Genomic DNA, 23,487 nt, shown 5'->3' on the forward strand with positions numbered 1-23,487 from the left:
GTAGCACCAGTGGGGTTTTGTCCCAGCTGCGATAACCCCCTGGTCTTCTCTGGAGTTGATCGGCCCTGAGGTTTCCCGCTAGATGCCAGAGCATTTGGTCCGGTCGGTTGAGCTGGTGGTAGTGGGCATTCTAGAGCCCTGTGACCCGTTTGGTTACAACGGAAACAGCGCAGTGGCCGCCTTGTGGAATCGGTTACCCAAGGATCGGGCTCCCCCCTGCCTGCCGTTCTAATAGGACCTGGCCGATCTGGTTGTCGGCGGCTGGGAATTGAACTCACGCTACCCTTGATTCGGAATTCCCTTAGGCCAACGTCCAGGTCAATAGCTGCCATACACCACTCGGACAGACGAGGTGGCATTCCCCGATAAACACAAGCCTGCCTCAGATCACGGTCCAATCCAAGATGGAACTGGTGAACCAGCATGCGTTCGGGCCACCCCTGCACCCTCCCTGCCAACCGACGGAATTCCTTTACGTATTCTTTCGCCGGGCAACCCCGTTGTTTCAGGGCTACAAGCTCCCCCTCCGCCACCTGGGTTCGAGTATCGTCTTCAAATCTTGCTCTAAGACCCTCCAAGAACAGCCCAACATCGGTGAGCTCTCGAGCATGATCATTATGCAAGTCCGCCACCCAATCAGCGGCCTCCCCGGTCAGAGTCGTTGTAATGACCACTACCATAGACCATTGGGTGGGATACTGACGTCCGTAGAGGTCGATATAGCTGAGAACTTGGCTCAGAAAGAGAGCCGCCCGGTCAGGGTTGCCATCGAACGTAGTCTGCAAGGGGGGTGGTCCACATACCGGTTGAGGGTCCCATACCCCGGGCTGCCCAACCGGACCTGGGGGATAAGGCACCTGACCGGGTGCACTCGGGCCCCTGGGACCTGCTCCCTGTCCTGGAGCTGAACGAAGCGGGCCAGGCGCCGTTCCCATAGTTGACGGCCCGACCGGTTGAGGTGCAGGATAGTGTGTGGCAGGCGGTCGGGAACTACTACCCAGGGAAGGGCCCACTCGCAACTTGGGGCTAGCTAACCGAAACCGAGTCTCTTGTCCCGTGGAAGAGGTGTGCCAGCCGGTGCTAGGCTCAGTCCCCGTCATCCAAGGCTGCCACGACTGTGCATCCCGGAAGCTGGCTTCCCCAAACCACTCCCGGAGAACCTCTATGGTGGATTGGCCAAACCTGTTGAATAGCTCCACTCTCCGTCATCATCTTCTACCCAACGCCGCTCTCTCCATTGATGAAACCATTCGCTGTAAGGAGGCGATGTTGGGTCTTTCAAGGCGCCCATCGGAGCGGCCAAAGCAGGGCTCTGCCACCACTCTCCCGATACTGCTTGGTTGGCCACGCCCCTCGCCGCCCCAGCATCTTTAGCGTCCTCACCCTGGCTGCGGTTTCAACAGCGTTCTTTCGGCTGAGGCTGAGCCTCAGCTGGGCTCTCCCCCGACTCGGGTAGTCCTTCCTCCTCCAGGGGTGGTGGTGCGACAGTTGTATCCACCCCCTCCGCCATCCCATAAGCTAGGGGGAGCGCTGATTTCCTCTCAGATGTTCCAGGCAAGATGCAATCAAAACGCAGCAAACTCAGTTCAGCTCTTTGAAGTACGCTGGTTTATTCACGTCGGCTTCCAGATACACACTGTGATTCGTAAAGATGAACGAAATCGGCGCTACATTACTCTGGGAACGGGTGTTTATATAGCCCGCCCGTTCATTACCTCCTTTAATACCACACCCTTGTTTATTATACCACACCCCTCTTCATAACGCAGCGGCTCATCAGCGCATTCTGGAACGTACTCTCGTAGCATTGTTTAGGGAAAGGCCCTACACCCGCCGCACCCGATACCGCCACCCCTCACCCCGCACATGACCGCCTGCACCCAGTGCCACTGTCACCATGTATGTATATGTCCCTTGATGCTGTCATCGCGTGGTAGTGTTGTCGAGCGTGTTGCGAGGCTCGACAGAAGCTCACATGGCCTAACCTCCAATGTAAGAGGTGGGCACATTTAGTATGGAGCGGCTTTCCCACTGACACCCCCTTGGCTCTGGTTGCCTTGGGCGGTGCTGGCACCTTAGGCTCTTCTTTGGGCTTACCTGCCTTAGGTGCCTGCTGAGGCTTGGGTTTCTTGCCCGCATTGGCCTTGGAAGGCTGTGGTGCTGGTTGAGGCGGTGTGGGCGTAACTGCCTCAGTCTTGTGCATCTTTGACAGCCTGGGACCTGGCTGTGGAGCCTTTCTCTCTCTGCGCGCAGGCCCCTTCTGGGGTGGCACCCTGTGAGCTGTCTCCTGTGGCTGGGTACTTGGGGGAGAAATATGGCAAACCATTTATAATGGTAACATTCCCAATGACCCTTTTGTCTCGAGTGACATGACCTCCCCCTTTGCGAAACAATACCTCCACCCTGCCATCATCACATAGCCTGGTTATGCTTAACAGGTTATTGGCTATAGAGGGAGCATGTAATACACCTTCGACATTGCCCAGCCCTGGTACAGAGACAGTGCCCTCCCCAACAACCAAAGCATTGTTACCATTTGCAACCTTAACGGAGGAGTTAATTCTCCTTAACCTCTTAAAGCCTTGCCTCAAGTTAGAAATGTGAGATGAAGCCCCAGAGTCCAGTAACCAGAGGCCAGTAGGGCCGTCAGCCTTTGTGGCGGGGGTGAGGTAACTAGTATACACAAAATTGCCCTTAGCACCACCTTTTCCCCTTCCAGGCCCCCTTCTCTGCCCCCTGCCCCTTCCTTGATTGGAACCACGCTTAGGTCCTTGCTGGTAATGGGGGCAGTCCTTCTTCAGATGCTCCTCAGAACCACAGATGAAACACTTGGGTAGAGCGTTAACCTGCTCTGAACTCTGGTGCCTTCTGTTGATGCGATGAGTTGTGGCCCTGGTGTACTCTCCCGCATCTCTACGCCTCCTGTCTTCCTCATTGAGCCTCCCTGTGAGGTAGGACAGAGTCATGGCTTCCTTTCTGGTTCCCTCTAGTGAGACAATAAAATTGCCCCAACTTTTGTCCAGGGATGCCAGAATGACAGCGATCATGTTGGCCTCAGTCACGGGGTAGTCCCTGAGCACCAGCTCTGCCCTGAGTGCCTTCAACTTTCCCAGGTGCTCAGCCATGCTAGCCCCAAATTTTAGCTTGGTGTTATAGAACTCCGTTGTGAGTCTTGTGGTGGAGCCCAAGCTATCACTATTAAATAAGCTATATAACAACCCCCAAATTTCACCAGCTGTGAGCCCATCTGGAATGCTAGGGTACAATTTAGCATCCAGTGAGCTCAGTAGAGTGGTATAGGCTCTCCTGTGGTACCACTCTTCTTGAGGTCCCCAAGGGAAAGGTGGGGGGTCTAAAACCATTTCTAGGGTCCCCTCTTTTAAGAGACATACCTGTATCTCTTTATTCCATATGTTAAAATTTTTCCCTCCCAGATGTAATTTTCCAAAGTTATTTGGGAGAACAGACACAGCTGGGGCAGAAAATGCTGATGTATTTTGCTGTCCTTGGTATCTCTGCTTTGGTTCCATTGAAGTAAATGGGAGAGGGATCCCTCTGCTGGCCGGTGTAGGCATTTTTCTCTAATTATTTTTCTCCTTTTCAGATGGGGCCAACTGAGCATGCTCAGAACTCATTCCAGCCCAGGAGCCGATGGGAGCGGACCTCTCTCTGTGTGCTTCAGGGCCAGGCCTGGGCCCAGGCCTGTGGAGCTCTGAAGAGTCTTCTGGAAGCCCCCCTGGTACTGGAACACTTACCAGGGGGCGAAGGCTGCAGGATGGGGCTGGAAAAGCCCGAAAATGCTGAGGATCGCCTGGAGGGGCCCACCGCTGGTCCTGAAGACTCCGGAGGAGGCAGCCATCTTGGGAGGTGGGAGGCTCAGCTGGAGGCCCCCTGAAGTCATCCAGGTGAGTCCTCCATTGCCTCGGTGGGGGTGTTGGGAAGGCTGGAGCCCCCAGGGGTTCTTCTGGGGCTCTCTGGAGGCCTGGGTCCTGGCTGGGGGACTCCGGACTGGACGCCCCCCCTCGTTGGTCTCCTGGGGGTAGTGAGGGAGGCTGGCTGCCCCTGAGGTTGAGGCTGCGGTCATCGTGGCCTCCAGGGCTGCGACCAGGACTTGGATTGCAGCTCTGATGCCCGCTGCAGCAGGAGCGGCTGGGCAGACTTCGAGGCTTGCCTGTGGGGGTGGGGGGGCGAGCAGTTTGCATGCTGCTTTGGCTGGCTGCCATCGGTTGCTGGGCCTCGTGGCCTAGCTGAGGCCTACAAAGCCTCGCTGGAGTAGGTGGCCTGGGGGCCGCCATGTTGCTTCCGGTTGGCCCTGGAAGCTGCAGGTCACGATTTGGCGGGAATTTTCCCGCCAAAAGCTCCGGGTCCCCTGAGTCCCCCAGGGTGACCGGCGCCATGTTGGGGAGCCTCCTGGGCACTGGGGAAGGACTTTCCCAGTGTCCAGAGGCCCCCTGCGCTGGTGTCTCATGTGGCTGGGCTCCTGGCATCCCTCGGGTTGCTAGGAGCATTTGTAGCAGCTCTCTGCATTCCTCGCCAGTGAGCTGGTCTACGCTGGGGGTGGCCTGGTCCCTGGCCGCATCCCCGGTGTCCTGGCAGTCCTGGGTGGACTGCTGGTCTTCCATGCCTTCCTCTGTGGCTTGCAGCTGCAAGGAAGCATGCGAAGGGGTCCCTTGCGTTCCGCTGGGTCCTCTGGGGGCATAGAGATCATCTGTGCCCTCCTCTGGATCGAAGCTCGCATCAGGGACTGGATGCAGGGTTGCCCACCTTGCTTAGAGACTCCTGGTCTTAACCGGGGAAGTCCTACCATCCATCTCTTGGGAGTTCTTGCTGGAATCTCCTGGCATCTTGCTTCTGCTGTCTTGGAAGCGTTGCCTCAAACCATCCTCGGCTACCACTTTGTGAGGGATCTCACGAAATACGATGGTTCGTTGAGGGTGCTTCCAAGAAAAGGTCAGCACGCAAGGATGCAATCAAATTAAGTCTTTATTTAGAAGTAAAAGTAGAGTAAAATAAGTTCCCAGGCATGGAGGCATCCATGCCTGGATTGAGCCCATGGGTCAGTCCCATAGGAGAGTAGAACAAGAGCAGGGAAAAGCGCAGGGAAAAGCAGGGAGCAGCCCCTGTGCAGGGGTTCTTATAGGGGCCCCTGGCCCCTCCCTTACCCATGTGTGTGAGGGGGCTGGAGGGCCATTAACTCTCCCCAATGGGGCTGCAGGGGCTGGAGCCCCTTGACCCACCAGTGGGATTAAAGGTGCCTCTTTGCTCCCATCTGGTGGCCTTTGAAGAGACTGCCATGGCTGGCACAAAACACCTAACAATATGTTCCTGCATCAGAAACTTCATTTTCATTAAAGAGATCAGGGTCAATTTTACAGTCTATAAGGCTTTCCATCAAAATCAACTCATTTTTTTCAACTCTTATCTATTTCACTGCTCTCATAGCTAGTTGTCTGAACACGGAATAAAGGCCAGGCCTGTCACAACAGGAATAACATCTGTCTAATCCAGCCAGGCCCAGACAACTAAGAGAAACACATTTCTGTTGTTTGTAATTTCTGACCCATTTTGACAATCTCTCTGACCACTCCTGACTTATTCATGTAAAACAACAGTCTTCTCTCAAGAATACACACAAACCATCTTCTTGGGCCTTAACCAAGGTCCCTGCAATTTGGTTCAGGCTTTCTTGGAACTCCTCTGACAATTGCTTGAACTGTGTTATGGAGTGTGCCATTCCACCTACACCTGTTCCAACAGCAGTCCCTATCCCCAGGATTGCTAATAGTGGGACCAAGAGTGGCACCCTTTTTTGAACATGCCCTATAAGGGGAACAGGGATAGTGTGCTTTCCACTGATAACACCTATTTTTGGGGAAGATGTACATGTTTCAGTCCAGTTTGTAGGTAAACACAAGTACACATTTTTCCCACATAAGAAGAAAACTCCATTTTCCTTACACACACTCCTATGTTCATGGAAAAGGCATGGGCTCGTTGGTTTTTCTCATTAGTCCAGACCCCTAAAATCCCTGCCACTAGCATGCCAGTCAGAGGCTGCAATGGGACTTCTAGTGTAGGGTCCTTTTGCTTTTCTCTGAGAATTGTGCCTTCAAAAAGATAACGGGAGCTTGCATTTCCAAAGGGAAGTAGGACACATAAGCCTGTGTTGGACCTAATGGAGACGTGAGGTGGTATTGAGAAGTGACCTTCTGTTGAAATAAATAGTGGGCATAAGGAGAAATGCCACTAGTTAGTTTTTTTCATCCATAAGTGTCATTCTAGGGTCAAAGTGTATTTCTGATGGACATTGATCTCCCATCAGGGATCCTACAGGAATATCTGGTTCCTGATGTCACTTTACACACAAGGAGGGTGACCCTAGGATTTTCACACCAACGGCTATAGGGGTAGCAATAGGGAGGTGGCTCATCCCCAGCCTTTTGAAGGTGTTATAAAAGTCTCCTTGCAATTTGGCTACTGCTACTTTGGTTCTCCATTTAATATCTTTCTCAAGGACTATTGTGGCCCTGGTCCTGACCCAAAGACTGGAACAGCATTGTAAGATGAAGGACCAGCAGATAAATACAACCAGCAATTTGGCCTAAAGCAGGGTCAGACTGATTAACTAGGCTTTAACTCAATTCCAGTATTCTTAACATGTAATTCCCTTTTCTCAATTGTTACAGGGGCCCATTCTCCCTTTGTCCTAGGATTGTCAGACGCTTGTCTTTAGGTCTTGGGGTTGGCTTAGGTCCAGGGTACCGACCTCACCTATTGATGATACGTGGTTGGCGGGAGTGGACCTGGTCCAAAGAGTTCACACCTTGTGACCTGTTCCTGCCCTGTTCTTTGGGGTTTTTTCAACTTCCTCAGATAAGAGCAAGGGGGGGTCACTCGGGCATTCTCACAACATTGGGAACTACTGTTCAGGGTGTTATTACTCATTAGGCCCTTTGCCAATAATAGCCAAAGCCACAGAAAACTCATAATTGTCCTCTACACAGAACCTGTCCAATCACAATTCCCTTAACCTACAAAATCACCACATCAGGAAGAAGGTTAGGGTTATATATGACTTGGGAAAAGGCAATATTAGTCTTAGGTATCTCACAGAACCACCTCTTATTTGTTAATACAATATCCACATTCCTAGAGCTAAAGCAGCTCCACAGAGAGCCCACTCCCTGACTTCTTCAAACATAAGTATCTACAGGAGTTTCGTACTGCTCTCTGTCACAGTCGATGATTTTAGGTTCAGCACCTGTCTTTCTGGGGAAGAGGTGATTCCAGCATACTATATACAGCAAATCACAACTAATCACAATAACAGCAAGCACGCTTATTAAAATAAGAGATAGTACAGCTATGGCTATATATGTTTGACTTCCCATTCCAAATCTTCAGCCGTACGTGGAGGGTCAGCTTCCGGTGTGACACCAGTAAGGCCTCTTCTGCCCCGTATGTTGCCTGCCCATTGCCGGTAGGACAGTTATAGGGGGCGCTTCTTCAAGCGTACCACTAGGGGTTGGGCCTGGTCCTGGTCTGCCTCCTAATATTCCTAAACTGCGGACTTAACTCGAGTCCAGTGAATCCAAGACTTGGATTCCAACATTTTTTACTGCAAGTGGGAACACATGACCAGTATACGGGCCCTTCCACCTAGGCATTAAACTTTTTCATTTCCAGTGTTTTACTCATACAATTCTCCAAATCACAATTTAATCATTTCTACTTTCATCACAATATATATTTTAAAATATTTCTATCGTTACAATTTCCCTAATTAAATTTAGAAATGTTCTAGCTGTTATCCAAGTTACAACTTAATCCTTTTTTACCTTCACCACCATATACCATTAAAGGTATTTCAATTGTTACAGTTTATACTTATTCATATTTCTAAAAAAAAGATTAAAAAAGAAAAACTTATCATTGTCTAGATTTCAAAATACAAAGACAAATACTCCAATTATTATTCATTTCATTTTTACAATCATGTTTTCCCATTTATTTCTTACTACTATTTGAATATTATAACTAGAGGTGGTCAAAAATGGTGGGCTAAGGGACACACGATATTGTTGGATTTCTTGTATTGGCTTATTTAATTCTCCCACCATCTGATTCACCCTCTTAGTTCCTATCTGGCTTAGGTCTCCTATATGATTTTCAAGTATTTCAAAGGGAGATAATCTAATTCCTTTATGTGGAGAACATCGCACAGACCAAAGTACTAGTGGTAATGCATTTACTTGCTTAAGGTGATTTTCAAGGCACATCTTTGCCATCTTTTCTCTTATAGTCCTGTTCATTCTTTCAGCCTTTTTCATTCAAAAGCAAATAATTGCTGACTATCCTTTCTTTCATGTCGGCTTGATGGTAAGGCTGGTCAGTCAGGCTTGGGAAGGTCTGCTCCACTCTGGTTGCTGTGATGACCTGCATATGTTGTTTCAATTTCAGGACCCGATGCTTGCAAAAGAGTAGCTGGGTTAAAGCATTTGTTTGTTTCAGGGTCACTCGTGGTTTCTGAGTGAGGAGAACTTGATGCTTGTAATTTCTGGGGGTTGTCAGCATAAATGGCCTTTTGTCTCTAAAACTAGTTGGCTGCCTAAGGGTTAATTTCCTAATAGTTGGTTCTGCAATTTGACAAACAGCTTCCTTTAATCGCTCTCTGCCTTTGGCTTATTGCAATGCGGCGGGGACAGCTTTTCTGCCTGTACTTCAAACTCCTGCCAGGTACTGGGGATTTGACCCTCTTGAGCCATATGTCTCGCCGTATTTCATCTGGGAGGTCATTATTAATGACATCTTGTCTTCATCAAAGGACAGAATAGCTCCCATCTTATATAAGTTGTCATGACCCAGGAGGGAACTGGACACTCAGGCAGGGAACAATTCAGGGTTTTCAGCATGGGGCCACGATTTATGAAGCCATTAACCCCTTGGATATTTATTACATCATTAGAAAAGGGAGCCAGCAGCTTTGTGATTACAGATTTAGATGCCCCTGTGTCTCAGTCTTCAGGCCTCTCATCTACTGCAGCCAGGCCTATGGCTTCCTTCCTTTCTTGGAAACGACTTTGCCCTCTGCCTTGGAACCCACGGGGACGCACTCCTCTCCCTCTTCTTCTTCTCTGAATTCATAGATTTTGACCTCTCGAGTCAATTGACCACGTCCTCTTCCGCTATTTGGTCCACATTCTCCTTTTAATTCGACCTCAAGTCTTTTGGGACATTTTTGTTGCCAGTGGCCCTTTTCCTTACATCAATTACACCTGTCTCTTTCCCAGGCTTTGGAATTGTTTGATAAAGCAACTGCCAACAATTTAGCCTTGCATTGCATCACTTCCTTCTTCTTTCCTCTACTTTGTCTCTATTCACATAGAATTTTCGTGCTATTTCCATTAATTGGCTAAAGCTCATTCCCAAAGCTCCCTCTTGCCTCTGGAGTCTCCGGTTTATGTCCAGGGCACTCTGGGCTATGAAGGCTAGGGCTAACATGCGGGCATTCTCGGGATCCAGGGGATTGATTGGAGTGTATGTTAATGATGTCCAAGGATCGAGCCCAATAACTCCATCACACAGGTACTCCTTAGATCAGTAAACTTTATTTACATAATATCTTATCATTGCAGGTACATCTCTGGAAGTGAGCCAGGACCGCATGGCTGGACCTTAAGTACCCCCGGGGCGTGGCTAAGGTAAGGAGGGGTCAATGGATTAGGGTGGACCCTGGGGATTGGCCTGCCCTGCCCCCCTGCCTCCAGCCCTGGGTCTGAGGCCAGGCATTTATCTGTGACAAAACCCCCTCTAAATGCCTGGTCGAGATGCCCTTGGATTATGTGTACCTGGGATGTAGTCTTTGGGAGGACACCCAATTTGGAAGTTAAATATGTACGCTGTTTGTTTTGCAATGGCTTCGTTAAAATGTCTGCTGTCTGCTCTTCTGTATCACAGTGTATGACCTTTATGAACCTGATGCTTGAAAACTGTCTAACGTGTTTATGTTTTATATCGATATGCCTCGACCTCTGACCAACTGCTTCGGCTTTTGATATTTCCACTGCAGCTTTATTGTCCTCGTGGATAGTTATTGGGTAGTTGGGTTCTGTCCATACGTTTGTGAGCAGGTCATCAAACCCCAGACCAGGTTGTTGGCAGCTTTGGATAGGCATATGTATTCGGCCTCTGTTGTGGATGTGGCTACCAGGTTCTGCTTGCCTGTGTACCAATGTACTGGGCTGTTGTTGAGGAAGAATATGTAGCCTGAGGTGCTATTCCTACTTTTCACATCCCCAGCCCAGTCAGCATCAGCGTAGCATGTGAGTGTGGGTCTTGTGGCGTTTTCGGGTTCTAGTGATAGGCAGGCGTCAGCGCTATGCTTCAGATATCTCAGCACCCTTTTGATGGCTTCCCAGTGGTATACAGTGGGGTTACCTACGTGCCGAGATAATAAGTTAACTGGCAGGGCGATGTTGGGCCTTGTCCAGTTCGCAATGTATAATAGCGAACCTATGGTGGATCTATATAGTGTATTGTCTTTGAATGCCTCAGCTTCATTGTACATGTCCTTTATGAAATCTGGCTGCATTGGTGTCTCACACGTTTTGGCGTTTACCATGTTGCATTTTTGCAATAGTTCCAATATTTTGTCTTTTTGTGAGAGTTGGAAGCCTTTGGCAGTCTTTGTAATTTGTACCCCTAGGTATTTGTCCACCTTCCCTAGTATTTTTAGCGAGAAGTGTCTCCCTAGCTCGTTGGCAAAGTCATTACATTTGCTGGACTGGTCACTGATGTACAGTATATCGTCCACATATATCAAGACATATTCGACAGAGTTGCCTACATTCTTAATGAAGAAGCAGTTATCTGCTGAGGTGGCTGAGAACCCCATGGATTTCAGAGTCTTGGACAAGCACTCGTACCAACGTTTCCCTGATTGTTTGAGTCCATACAGGCTTCTGTTTAGGACCCAGGTTTCCCCCTTCTTGGTGCTTTGGCTGGGTAGATCTTCTTGTCGAGTTCAGCGTGCAGGTAAGCGGTTTGTACATCGAACTGATGTACTTCTAGGCCAAGTAGCGATGCAATTACCAGTGCGCATTTCACACTTTCGGCCCTGACCGTGGGGGAATATGTCTCTGTATAGTCCTCAGGGTATTTCTGGGCGAACCCTTGTGCCACCAGCCTGGCTTTATAGAGAACTTTATTTCCTTCTAATGTTTTAATTTTGTAGACCCACCTGGTGCCTATAGGTGTTTTGTCCTCTGGGACCTCGGAGGGGGTGTATACATTTAGCTCCCTTAGGCTGCTCATTTCCCTCTCCATAGCTTGTTCCCATTTTGTCCTCTCTCCTTCTGGTAACTTCAGCACGTCCTCGTATGTGTTGGGGGTTAGTTGGTTAGTGTGTAGGGATAAAATGTAGTCCTCTAACCTTTTTGGTGCCTTACCCCTGTTTGCCCTGACTGGCCTGTCAGGTGGTGTTTCGGTGTCATGTAGGTACTTAGCTTCCTTCTCTGTGAGTGAATCTACTTTAATGCTGGGGTGGTTCTCCTTCCATTCCTTAACTTGTACCCCCTGTCTCTTGGGTTTGCCCTTTTCCTGCTCTGTGGTCTCTCCTGTGCTGTGCCTTGCTCCCCCTTGGTCGCCTTCTGGGCTGTCCTTGCTAAGGGACACCTCATTGAGGTGTATCTTGGACCAGTTGGCGTTCTCGTGAAAGACATCTGTTCGTGATATTACGAATCGGTTGTTGCTGTCTATGAATCTGTATCCCTTTGTCCCTGGTTCGTACCCCATGAACCTCAACCTTCTGGATACTTTGTCTCCCTTATGCCTCAATTGCCTGGGGATGTGCACATCAGCTGTAACTCCAAATATATGTAAGTGTGATACCTGTGGTTTCTTCTGGTACATCAACTCATATGGAGTTTTGTTCAGTACGCTAGACCACAGTCTGTTTAACATGTAGTTTGAATAAATGAGTGCCTCTGACCAGAAATGTTGCCCTAAACTGGCATCCTCTACTGCGCACCTCATCATGGTCTGTAGTGTTCCATTTTTTCGTTCTGCAACGCCATTCTGGAATGCGGAGAATGGAGAAGATGTGTAATGGATTACCCCGCGTGCCTTCAGCCATCGTGAGAAATCGCTTGACAAAAATTCGGACCCCCGGTCTGTCATTATTTGTCTGATCTTAGTGTTGTGTTGTGTTGTGTTGTGTTGTGTTTCCACCCTTGCATAGAACTCTTTAAATTTTTGGAATACCTCACCTTTGTGCTTCAGGGTGTATACGAAGCCATAGCGGCTGAAATCGTCCACTATAGTCAAGAAAAACCTCTTTCTGTATTTAATGGAGGGCCTTAGTGGTCCCACTAGGTCCATGTGTATGAGTTGGAAAATTGAGTTGGTTGTGCGTACCGATTTTTTGGGCCTGGGTTTGGTTTTTAGTTTGGAGGTTTTGCAAACAGAACACTCGAGATAGTTCTCACAGTTTTTTATTTTTATACCTTCAGAGCATTCCATCATTTTTTGCACCACAGGGAAACTGATGTGTCGTAATTTCCTATGTAACAGGTGCGCACAGTTGTCATGCATTAGCTTCCCTATCGCTGGTTTCCCTTCCCGGGGTGGTCCTTGCTCTCTTGTTTCAACAGTTGTGTGTGCGTGCCTAGCCCCCTCTATTTCCTCACTGTTGCTCTCCTCATTTGTGTTGCGTGTGTTGTCGGGTGTCGCCCTCTGGTGGTTGTTTACCTTCGGCTGTGTGTCTCTGACTGGGTGGAAATATGGCAAATCCCCACTAATCACTGTTTTTCCTATGCTCTTGCCCCTTCTAGTTATGTGTGCTTTCCCTTCTTTGAATGTCACCTCAACGTTGTTATCCTTGCTCAGTTTCAGCGTGGCAAGGATGTTATAGGGTATGTTCAGTACTAATAGCACTCCCTGTATTATCCCTATCCCTGGCACGTATGTGTTACCTTTCCCTGTCACTTGTACATTGTTTTGGTTAGCTACCTTTATTATAAAGTTTTCCGTAGTGAATGAGGTCAGTGAGTTCTGGTCGTATGTGGTGTGATTGGTGGCTCCCGAGTCCAGTAGCCATGTGCCCTCTTTCCTGTCCTGATTGGTGTGTTGTTCTTGGTCCCCCAGTCCATACAGTGACCCGGTTTGGCTCTCTCTGGAGCTGTCCCTGTAGTTTCTCCTGTCTCTAGGGCTAGGGGAGTCTCTACGTCTGTGCCTGTTATCTGGCGAGTGCCTGTCGCTGTATCTCGCCCTTTGTTCTGGCCTGTCCCTCCGGTGTGGCCTGTCCCTGTCCCTAACGTTCCTAGGGCAGTCCCTTTTGTAATGATTCTTCGAACCACATATGTAGCATTCGGTGTTGTTATGGCTTCTACCCTGTGGTTCTGCCCTTCTGCTGGGTCTCTGCTCTCTACGGCTTAGTGAGCGGTCTTTCCTAATGCTATCTTCGGCTATGAGTTTACTGGTTAGTAATTCTAGTGTGAGTTTCCCTGAGCCGAGGTTATCTATCTGTGATAAATGTGTCCCAGCTGGGGTCCAGGGAGTTCACAATAATGCTGATCATGGTTCTCTCACTTATGACCTCCCCCCTTTGTGTCAGTTGGCCCCTGGTGGCATTTAAAGACAATAAATGTTCGCTCATGGGGGTCCCTGCCTTGAGTTTGGTTGAATAGAATTCCCTGGAGAGTCTGGTGGTGCTTGCTACACTTTGACAGTAAAACAGGTTGTGCATTCTCTGTATTATCTCTGAAGCCGTTAGGTGGTGGCTAATGCTAGGGTAAATGCTGGGGGTGAAGCTAGCAATAACTATATAATAAGCCTTATGATGAGTACAGTCTAATTCAAAAGTCCAGGGTTTTTCTGGGGGTCAGTAACTAGGGACAGCAGGTCTTCCCTCAGCAGAATGACTTGGAGCTGTTGGTTCCATTCCAGAAAATTCTCCCCATCTAGTCTCAGTTTGGGAAAGTCATTTGGTAAAGTCCCTGAATTGTAAGTTAAATTACTTACATTGTGTCGCTGTCCATGGTTTGGCACGTAAGGATACTCGCAATAAGGCAGAGGGATGACTGTGGCAAGTCTGTACTGACTTGCTTCTATGTGCTTGCGTCGGTCTATCTCTATGTTCCTCTCCGTTTCTCTTACAGGAAGGCACTGCGCATGCCTGAAGTTCATTTCAGCCCAGCCGCCGTGGAGTGAGGAGCTCGTCTCTGCAGCTCCCGGGTGGAGGCCCCAATCTTCCGGATGGGCCTTCGGTTCCTCCTTGGTCGGCCTCGCTCGGTCGAAGTGGCCTCGGATCGCCGTCTGGATCCCCAGAAAGTGATGCGGATCATCGAAGAAGGTCGCGAGTCCCGCTGGGGCCGCGAATGGTCCCGGATGGACCGGTCTTGCGTGGGTGCTGCCTCCTGGTGTCGGGCCGAGTCGCCTGCCCGCCGACGGTCGTCCCCTGCCTGCCGATGGTCCCGTGGATCCTGGAACTGGTCCTGGTCGCCGGTCGGGTGAGTAGTCCCATCGCCCTCGGTGCTCTGTCCCCGGCTCCGTCGTCCCCATGGGTGGGCCTCCTGGGAGTCGTAGGTAGTATTGGGCCTGCGCGATGGTGGTTGGCCCCCCTGGGTGGGCATCGGCGCTGGCTCCCCTCGGGTCGGTGTTTCCTCTGTGTTTTCGCCTGGCGCCAGGGTGTGTGTCCGGCAGCCTCATCTTGTCCCCTAAGGCCGCGGTGATTAATTCTATTGCCCCGTCGACCTCGGGCTCGGTAGGCGAGCCTGTAGGTTTTGGCTTAGGGTTTTTTTGTTCTTCGCGGTGGTCTTGGGTGGTCACCCTCGAGTAGGCCCCGATTCCCGCCATGAGATTTAAATCTCGGGAATCTATTGGTGGTTGGTCGGCCATTTTTGGTGACGTCACCACCCAAGATGGCCGCCGTGAAAAGGGCGCGAATTCTCTTTCGGCCTTTTCGGTGGGCTTCTGGTGGGGGCATTTTTCTCTTACCGCGTCTTCGTCGCTGTAGTCTGATTCGTCTTCATCTTCCTCACTCGCTGCTTCGCAGCCTTTGACCAGGCTTCGGAGTTCCGCGATGAGGTCGGTGTTGCTTTGTGACGAGTCTATTAGTTTCAGGAGTCTTTCCTTTAGGTCGTGTTTCTCGCTCGTTGGGCTTTCGGGTTCCTTGCACCCCTCGTCGTGTCTGGTTGGGGTGCATGGGTGGTGGAGTAGGCCACTCATCTCGGGTGCCTCTCCTTGCGTGGTTTCAGGTTGGGCAGGCCGTTCTGCCATCTTCTTGGTGAATGCCCTGGTATTCACCCTGTTCGTCATGGTCCTTTGCATGGAGTCCCCTGGCATGTCTTGGAGTATTACGGTTGGACTATTAAACCATCCTCTGCTACCATTTTGTTAATGATGTCCAAGGATCGAGCCCAATAACTCCATCACACAGGTACTCCTTAGATCAGTAATCTTTATTTACATAATATCTTATCATTGCAGGTACATCTCTGGAAGTGAGCCAGGACCGCATGGCTGGACCTTAAGTACCCCTGGGGCGTGGCTAAGGTAAGGAGGGGTCAATGGATTAGGGTGGACCCTGGGGATTGGCCTGCCCTGCCCCCCTGCCTCCAGCCCTGGGTCTGAGGCCAGGCATTTATCTGTGACAGTGTATGCCTTATAAATCTCAACAAGCCTTTGAAAGAAAGCTTCAGGGCTTTCCTCAGTCTTTTGTATTACCAAGGAAGGCATGGACATGTTCACTGGAGGTTTAACAGCCTGTTCTAAACCTTGTAGGATTAATGCTTGATAATCTTGGAGGTGAACTATGTCATTATAGGGGTCCCACTGTGGGTCTTGTCTTGGAAACTGTTGGTCTATTATAGCCTGGAGGTTTCCCCCATCTGTGGGTTTTAAAATCTTACCAATGGCACTACTTAATCTCTCTCTCTCTTCACCATTAAGGAGAGTGGTCATCAACTGGTCCAAGTCCTGCCAGGTAGATTGTGGGTCTTTATAATGACTTGTTGGAAGGAAAAAAGAAGCCTTTCCCTTTAAGGATTGTTGGAAGGCAGTGCTTCCTTTTTTCCTTGCTTGAGAGCAGAATTAGTTTATGGTTTATAGGAAAGCAGGCAAGAACAATACAAGCACAGCGTTCTGAGGCTAGTCTGGAGTTTAGTTTTATTCTTGCCCTTGCTTTCTTCTAATCCAATTTTTACTTTTTAAAAGAGACGTATAATTTTCTTGGAGTTCTTGGTAATTATGATTAAAATTTATTTCAGCACGTGAAAAGGAGTTTTTTTTTTTAGTGTATCAATCTCTTCTTTTTGTTTGATGTCTTCTTGTACAAGTTTTTCATTTTTCAGCTATTAATTTGTCTAAGAACTTCTATCTCTTCCTTGAGGTTATTTACCAGAAGCATCATTTCTTCAGAGATAGTAATTACTGTAGGTAAATCTTTTAGTCTTGCTATTTCTAATGTAAGTTGATTCTGATTTTATTATTATTATTATTATTTATTAAGCTGTCATCTCGAATTGCATAGCTTCTAATTTTTCTTGTTCATTTCATTTTGCAAATCATCTAATTGCTGTTTAGCTTGCATAGTCATATTATCTTTAAGATTTTCAATATTTATTTTGTGTCCTATTTGTAAATCATCTTTCACTTTTTGATAATTCTTCATGACTGAATAAAATTTGAGTCTTTAATCTCTCTAGTCCTGCTTTTACAGATCTGTGTCATCCTTGCAGGGCTAAAAGACATGAGAACGAGGTCCCCTCCCCCCTTTGTGTGTGAGGAAAGGCATTGCAGAAGTAGAGAAAGGGAGGGGGTAGATAGTTTGTGGTCAAAATTTGAAAGAACAGCAACTACACATCAGTATTGTAGTTAGTGAACTTAAAACATTTCCTTATAAACTCGAGTTTATCTTGAAGCAGAGAGAAGAAGGAAAAGTTTAACTTAGTTCTTCACCCAACTAGGAGGCGAGACCAGACTGGTGAGATATTTTCCTTCCTCTCAATACCCTCAATTCCCTTTTTAACAATTTAAATTCATATCTCTAGAGATCAGGCAGTTGCAGTTACCTTGAAGGTACACAAAAGACTTAAGTCATACACACTAGTCATTCCTGCCTTAAATTTTAGTTGAATTAGGGAATGCACAGACCTTAACAAAATAATTTTTAATAGGAATCATATCAAATTAATCAATTCAATTATCTGAGTCTTCCCATTTAGGCAGGCTTTTCTTTTTATTACCTGCTAAACCCCGGGTGGGAAGAACAATAACAAATTTCTTCTCTATTCTTAGTACTTTCAGAGTTCTCTGGCTCTTTTTTTTTAAGAATGGTAATTTTATCAGAATCTTTATAACACTGCAGTATTTCTTTTCTCCTACCACACATGACAGCATAATCTTCTTTGGTCAGCCCCAACGTCTGAATCATCTTACTGTATGGTGGGGCTTCTCAACTTCTAATTATTTTTCCTTTAAGGACTAGTCAGGTCTATTTGTAGTTTGGGATTTCCTAATTGTTTTAGTGAACTTCTCACTTTTTCTCTGCCCTGTGATGTTCTGTCTAGCTTTTTCTAGCTTGACTCTCCCAGCAGTCGCTGGCTATTTTTAAAGACCCAAACTCTTCTCCATTTATTTTAGATCTCCCAGCAGGCGCTGGCTTAATTTTAAAGTTCCAAAATGTATAGAGACTTTTGTTTGCACTTAGCCAGGGCTCTCATGAGCAAGTATGAACTTCACTTTTCTTTTAAGGACTTTTCTTAAAATTCTTCAACATACATTGAAGAGGTGTTCGTGGAACACTCTCTTTTCCACCCATTTTCTAAGACACTGCCATTGACCTGCGGTGCTGGACTTTTCCAACAGTCACCAACAGGAACTGCAATGGCTTAACCACCCACACAGTTCTAGAGTCTCATTAGGATACGCCAATTCCGTTAGGAAGGGACATTTTCCTGGACCCAGGGAGGTGATCAAGCTCCCTCTTCTACTCTCAAGGAGTAGGTCTTATAATTCCCACAATACTTGCCTGCAAGCGTCTTCTTTTTTCTTTCTCAGCTGACGTTTATCTATTAGCTAATTTTTGATCTCGTTTTAGTTCTTGGGTCGGTCAGAGCCATAGAGTACCCAGAGGGGTCATCTGCTTCCTTCCAGAGAAAAACTCTCAGAGGCGCCTTGAAGGTTGGGCAGGATGGCCTCGCCTGGGCACTGGCTGGTCTTTTCCGCCCGCAGCGAAATCTCGCTTCAGTCCTGCCGCGGTCGCAATAAATGTTGCAGAAAAACAACGGAGATGAATTTCGAGATCAGAAATAGCTTTTTTTATTTTGGCCAAAAGGTTCAGACATGCATTCTGTTTTACATTCTGAACAAAAGACCTTCTTTAAGACACGTATCTTTATAGAACAAAAAACAGGAAGTATCTTAGATCTGCCTCTTTAGCTAGCCCCCTCCCTTATTCCTTAGGCAGGAAAGCTCCATGTGGGTTAGTTCTGCATTTTAACATATTACCTCTGCGGTTTGACTTCTTGAACTCTCCAACTGTAGAATAGTGCGTAACCTTGCGGTTTAACTTTTTGAACCCAGCATTTGTCTCTCATATTTACTAGCTAAAGGGGTCCTTCAGAGGTCATCTAGGCTGACCCTGTATTAATTCACTCTTATATTTAATTTCACTTTACATTCTGCCTTACTGGGACAGTTGTAAGTGCGTACACAGAGGGACACACGCACGTGCACCCACAGAAAACATAATTTGTTTATTTATTTATTTATTTATTTATTTATTTATTTATTGGTTCGATTTATATGCCACCCTTTTCCGGAGACTCAGGGCGGCTTACAATGTGTTAAGCAATAGCCTTCATACTTTTGTATATACCTGCTTAGTAGGGCTTTTGACACCCCCCCCCAAGCGGTGTTCTTTTTTATACAAAGTCAGCTTATTGCCCCCACAAACCGGGTCCTCATTTTACCTACCTTCGAAAGGATGGAAGGCTGAGTCAACCTTGAGCCTGGTGAGATTTCAACTTGCAATAATTGCAGGCAGCTGGTGTTATTTTAACAGTGCTTTAGTCTGCTGCGCCACCAAGGCTCTTATTGTTAACAATATATTGTTTATAACAATATATTTTGATTAACTCCCTCCACCCCTACTTCTTATGGATTAATACTTGAAGAAAATGTCAGTTCAAGTATTTGGTAGATTTTTATTGTTTTTAGGAATATTCAGAACACATGTGATGGTGATAGGCTCAAGGAAGGCTTGGAAGAAAATAAGGAGAATATGACTCTATTCTTATCTTTAATTATTGGCATACTTAAAGGGAGCAAATGTTTTGTAAGCTTGATTATCAACCCCAATACCCACCCACTCCCAAAGACTGGTGGTATCCAGAGCACAGTGTTTTATTTCTTTATTTTTATTATTATTATTTTCAATTTTTTATTATTGAACACAAACGTACAACATAAATACATGTAGAAACACATACATATACATCAATACAATACACACACGAAGAAAAAAGAAAAAAAAACCAATCCTAAGAAGCTATCATATCGGTGGTTGTTTTCTAATTTAAAAGTTTGCATTTCTGCTTATTTGTGCCTTAGCATAGTTGTGCCTTTCTAAGCGTAGTTTTCTGCAATTCGTACTGACTATTCATAACTACCATCCTAATGTTTTTCACATGTGCCACTTTCTGTACTCCTACTTAGGTTTTCCTCTAGCCATGAATACCATCTTTGCCAAACTATATAATAATCGGAATCTTCCTTCTCTTGAAGCTCTTTAGTGAGCCTATCCATTTCTGCACATTCGGTTATTTTTGCAATTATTTTTGCTTCTGTTGGTAGTAATTCGGATTTCCAATTTTGAGCGTACAGTATGCGTGCTGCTGTCAAAATGTGAATAGTAAGGTATTTTATCTCCTTAGTATATTGTGGTGTAGTCATTCCAAATAGAAAAAAATCCGGTTTCATTTCAACTTTTTGTGTGGTTATTTCTTCAATCATTCTCTTAATTTCCTGCCAGTAATGTTGTGCCTTTCTACAAGACCACCAGAGATGGTAGTATGACCCCTTTTGCGACTTGCATTTCCAACACATTGGTGATGTATTTGGAAACATTTTAGCCAAACGTGCAGGTGGGAGGTGCCATCTGTAGAATATCTTATATAGATTTTCTTTGTATGGGATCGACATTGTCATCTTATGATTTTCTGTCCATAGCTTTTCCCATTTATCCAGTTCTATGTTATGACCTATATTTCTAGCCCAGTTTATCATGTTTTCCTTCACCGTTTCCTCCTATAATTTATACCTTAGTAGATAACTGTAAATTTTAGATATCATTTTCTCGTCCGTGCCTTTTAGTATTTTATCTAATTCATTCGGTTCGGTTTGGAATCCATATTGTATCCGGTCTGCTGTGAATCTTGACTCTATTTGAAGGTATGGCCACTAATCAATAACTATACCTCGCCTTTCCATTTCTTGTCTCGTGTATAGGTTCCCTTACTGCTCAACAGTTCTTGATATTTCCTCATCTTTCCTATTTCTATAGTATTTGGGTAGAGTAATGCTTCCATAGGGGACAGCCATCTCGGGATTTTACTATAATGGTGCTTTCTGATGTCTTTCCACATTTTGTATAATGAACCTCTGATTAAGTGCCTCTGGAAGTACCCGTGTTTCTTGTCTGTGCCTTCCCACAGAAAGGCGTGCCAACCTCAACTCAAATCGAATCCCTCTAAGTATAGTGTTCTCCTGTTTGTTAAGTCTATCCATTCTCTGATCCAGTTTAGTGACACTGCCTTGTAGTATAACTCCCAGTCCGGTAGACCAAGGCCTCCCTTCTCCTTGGTATCCTGTAGGCATTTTATTTTGATTCTAGCCTTCTTTGCTTGCCAAATATATTTCATTATTATTTTATTAAGGTCCTTGAAAAAATCTTTTCCTGGGCCAATTGGTATCACTTGAAAGAGATAGAGGAGTCTTGGTAATATGTTCATTTTTATTGAGGCTATTCTACCCAGAAATGACAGTTGTACCTTGTTCCAAATTTCCAGGTCTTTTTTAATTTGTTTCATCAATTTAATATAGTTGTCCTCTCTAATCGTTGTTACTTTTGTGGTGAGCCAAATTCCCAGGTATTTTATTTTCTTAACAATTTGTATTCCTAATTCTTCCTCCAATTTTGTCTCTTGTGTCTTGGTCATGTTTTTGGTTAGGACTTTGGTTTTTTGCCTATTAATTTTGAGTCCCGCCACTTTGCCGTACTCTTCTATCTTCTCTAATAATTTGGTTCCTGCTGCTTCTGGTTGCTCCACTATAAACACCACATCATCGGCAAAGGCCTGTAATTTATATTCCTCTTTCCGTATCCTTAGTCCCTTTATTTCTTCTTCCTTTCTTACTTCATTTAATAGGACTTCCAATGATATAATGAACAGTAGGGGCGATAGTGGGCATCCTTGTCTTACTCCTTTTTGTATATTTATTTTTTCTGTCATATCCCCATTGATTGTAATTCTCGCTGTCTGGGAGGAGTATACTTTCTTGACCATTTTTAGAAATTTGTCACCGAAATCCATAAACTCTAGTTGTGCTATAAGGAATTTCCAGTTCAAGTTGTCAAATGCCTTTTGGGCATCAAGGAAAATTAAGGCCACCTGTTTGTTAATTTTTTGCTCATAATATTCTAAGACATTTAAAATTGTCCTCATATTACTTTTTATCTGTCTCCTTGGGACAAAGCCATTCTGATCCGGATGTATATAATTACGTATAATTGTTTTCAATCTTTGTGCTATAATTGTCATGAATAATTTATAATTGACATTTAACAGAGAGATTGGTCTATAATTTTTAACCTTGGTCAGGTCCGTACCTTCTTTGGGGATAAGTGAAATAATAGTCTCTGCCCAAGATTTAGGTGTTTCTGCTTCCAGCAATGCATCATTGAGAACCTGCAAAAGTAGTTCTTCTCCATTGAGAGTGGAGACAGCAGCCAGCATGGGTAGTGCCCATCCAATCAGCTTGAAGGACTGAGCCTGCCAATTATTCATAGTCCCGCCCTTGTTGCCGGGTAGCCCAGTTTTTGGCTCAGTCCTTCAGCGCTGGCTGGTGTGTGGGACTTCTCTCTGGCTAAAAATCCTCCTTTATTTCTTCGTGCTGTTTTTTTTTTTCCGATTTCTTTGACTTGGACTGTTTGACTGTGATCTGGTTCTTCGATTTGGACATTGGCTGATTATTCCTGCTGTCTTGGACCGTTTGACATCGAGTTGTGAGTTACCCAAACCTTCGACTAACTTCGTTCTCCCCTGACTTGATCAGGGGCGTGGGGATTCCCTGCCCTCGTTCCCCCCGAACGAGAGCTAACGATCGTTTGATCTTCGAGGGACATTCTCTTCATTGCGCTCTCTTCGCCTTCTGTATTGGGCCACTTTTGCTTCTCCTTACTATCGGCGGTTTCGGCGGGCGTTCTTACAGCGGCGCCGGCCATTTTGGGCTACAAAGTTTCCCGCCATTGGAAAGAGCGCCTTTTTTCTGCGGCCTGCGATCCTCATTAAGAATCCTTGCCGGCTGAGGCTTTTCGCCCCGGAACTCCTCTCTCGCAGCCGCTCGCCTCAGGAATAATTTGTTTCGATGAGAAGCGTGGCGAGCTGAGCCGTTATTCTGTGGAGCCTTGCGCCCCCTCCTTTGCGCTACTGTGGCCGATGCCTACTGTCTCCTAAATTACCCCGCAGTTTCTCCTCAGGCTAATTACCGGCTAAGCGGCGTTGTGGCCTGTATGTTTGTAACTGAGGAGCTTCGCGCCCCCTCCCTTTGAGTGTCAGTGGCCCGGATCTGTAAGCGTGCTAAATTGTGCCCAGTGGAGCTTCACGCCCCCCCCTGACTCTGTTCCAATAATTATTTGTCTCTGCGCTTACCGTTAATTGTCAGTGGAGCTTTGCGCCCCCACCCACCCCCCTTTCTTTTTCTCCTTGTTTGTAACGGCCACAGGACTGTGGCCTTAATTGCCTAATTGATTAGTTGATTGATTCCTTATCCTCACCAATGCTTCAATTTGTTTCGGGCCTTCCCCACCACGTCTTCCACTTTGTGGAGTTCCTACGCTCCCAACTTCATCTATCTGGCATTGGATTGGTTTAAATTTAATTGACTATTTATTCAAGACTGCCTCCTGTGGAGTTCCTCTCGCTCCCTTCTATCTATTCAGAATCTAATTATTGAGGCACTGTCTGGTGCGTGGGGTTTTATATCCAGCCTTTATTGTCTGTCATGCCTAAGGCCCTTTCTAAGTCTAAGCACAGCCGGAAGGCCAGTGCACGTGAAATTGGCCAATCAGACTCCACGTCTGTTACCCAGCAATCTGCCATGGAAGATTCCAGGTCTCACTCCAAGACTTCTCATCCCTCACGTTCTCACCACAAGTCTTCCACAGGTGGTGTGTCATCTTCTTCTTCTAAAGTAGAACAACGTAGA

The 23,487-nt window shown here is 46.5% G+C and overlaps 1 protein-coding gene across 1 annotated transcript; it reads right to left on the reverse strand.

The window, feature by feature from the left end:
* Positions 1–10,090: 10,090 nt before the first annotated feature.
* On the reverse strand, positions 10,091–10,894 carry LOC139317602 (uncharacterized). Its single transcript, XM_070944690.1, has one exon. The coding sequence runs from the start codon at positions 10,892–10,894 to the stop codon at positions 10,091–10,093; it is 804 nt and encodes a 267-aa protein (XP_070800791.1).
* Positions 10,895–23,487: the final 12,593 nt, after the last annotated feature.

Source organism: Pituophis catenifer, unplaced genomic scaffold (genome assembly GCF_029215685.1).
Source record: "Pituophis catenifer annectens isolate HBS135680 unplaced genomic scaffold, rPitCat1.0.hap2 SCAF_5, whole genome shotgun sequence".
NCBI lineage: Eukaryota > Metazoa > Chordata > Lepidosauria > Squamata > Colubridae > Pituophis > Pituophis catenifer.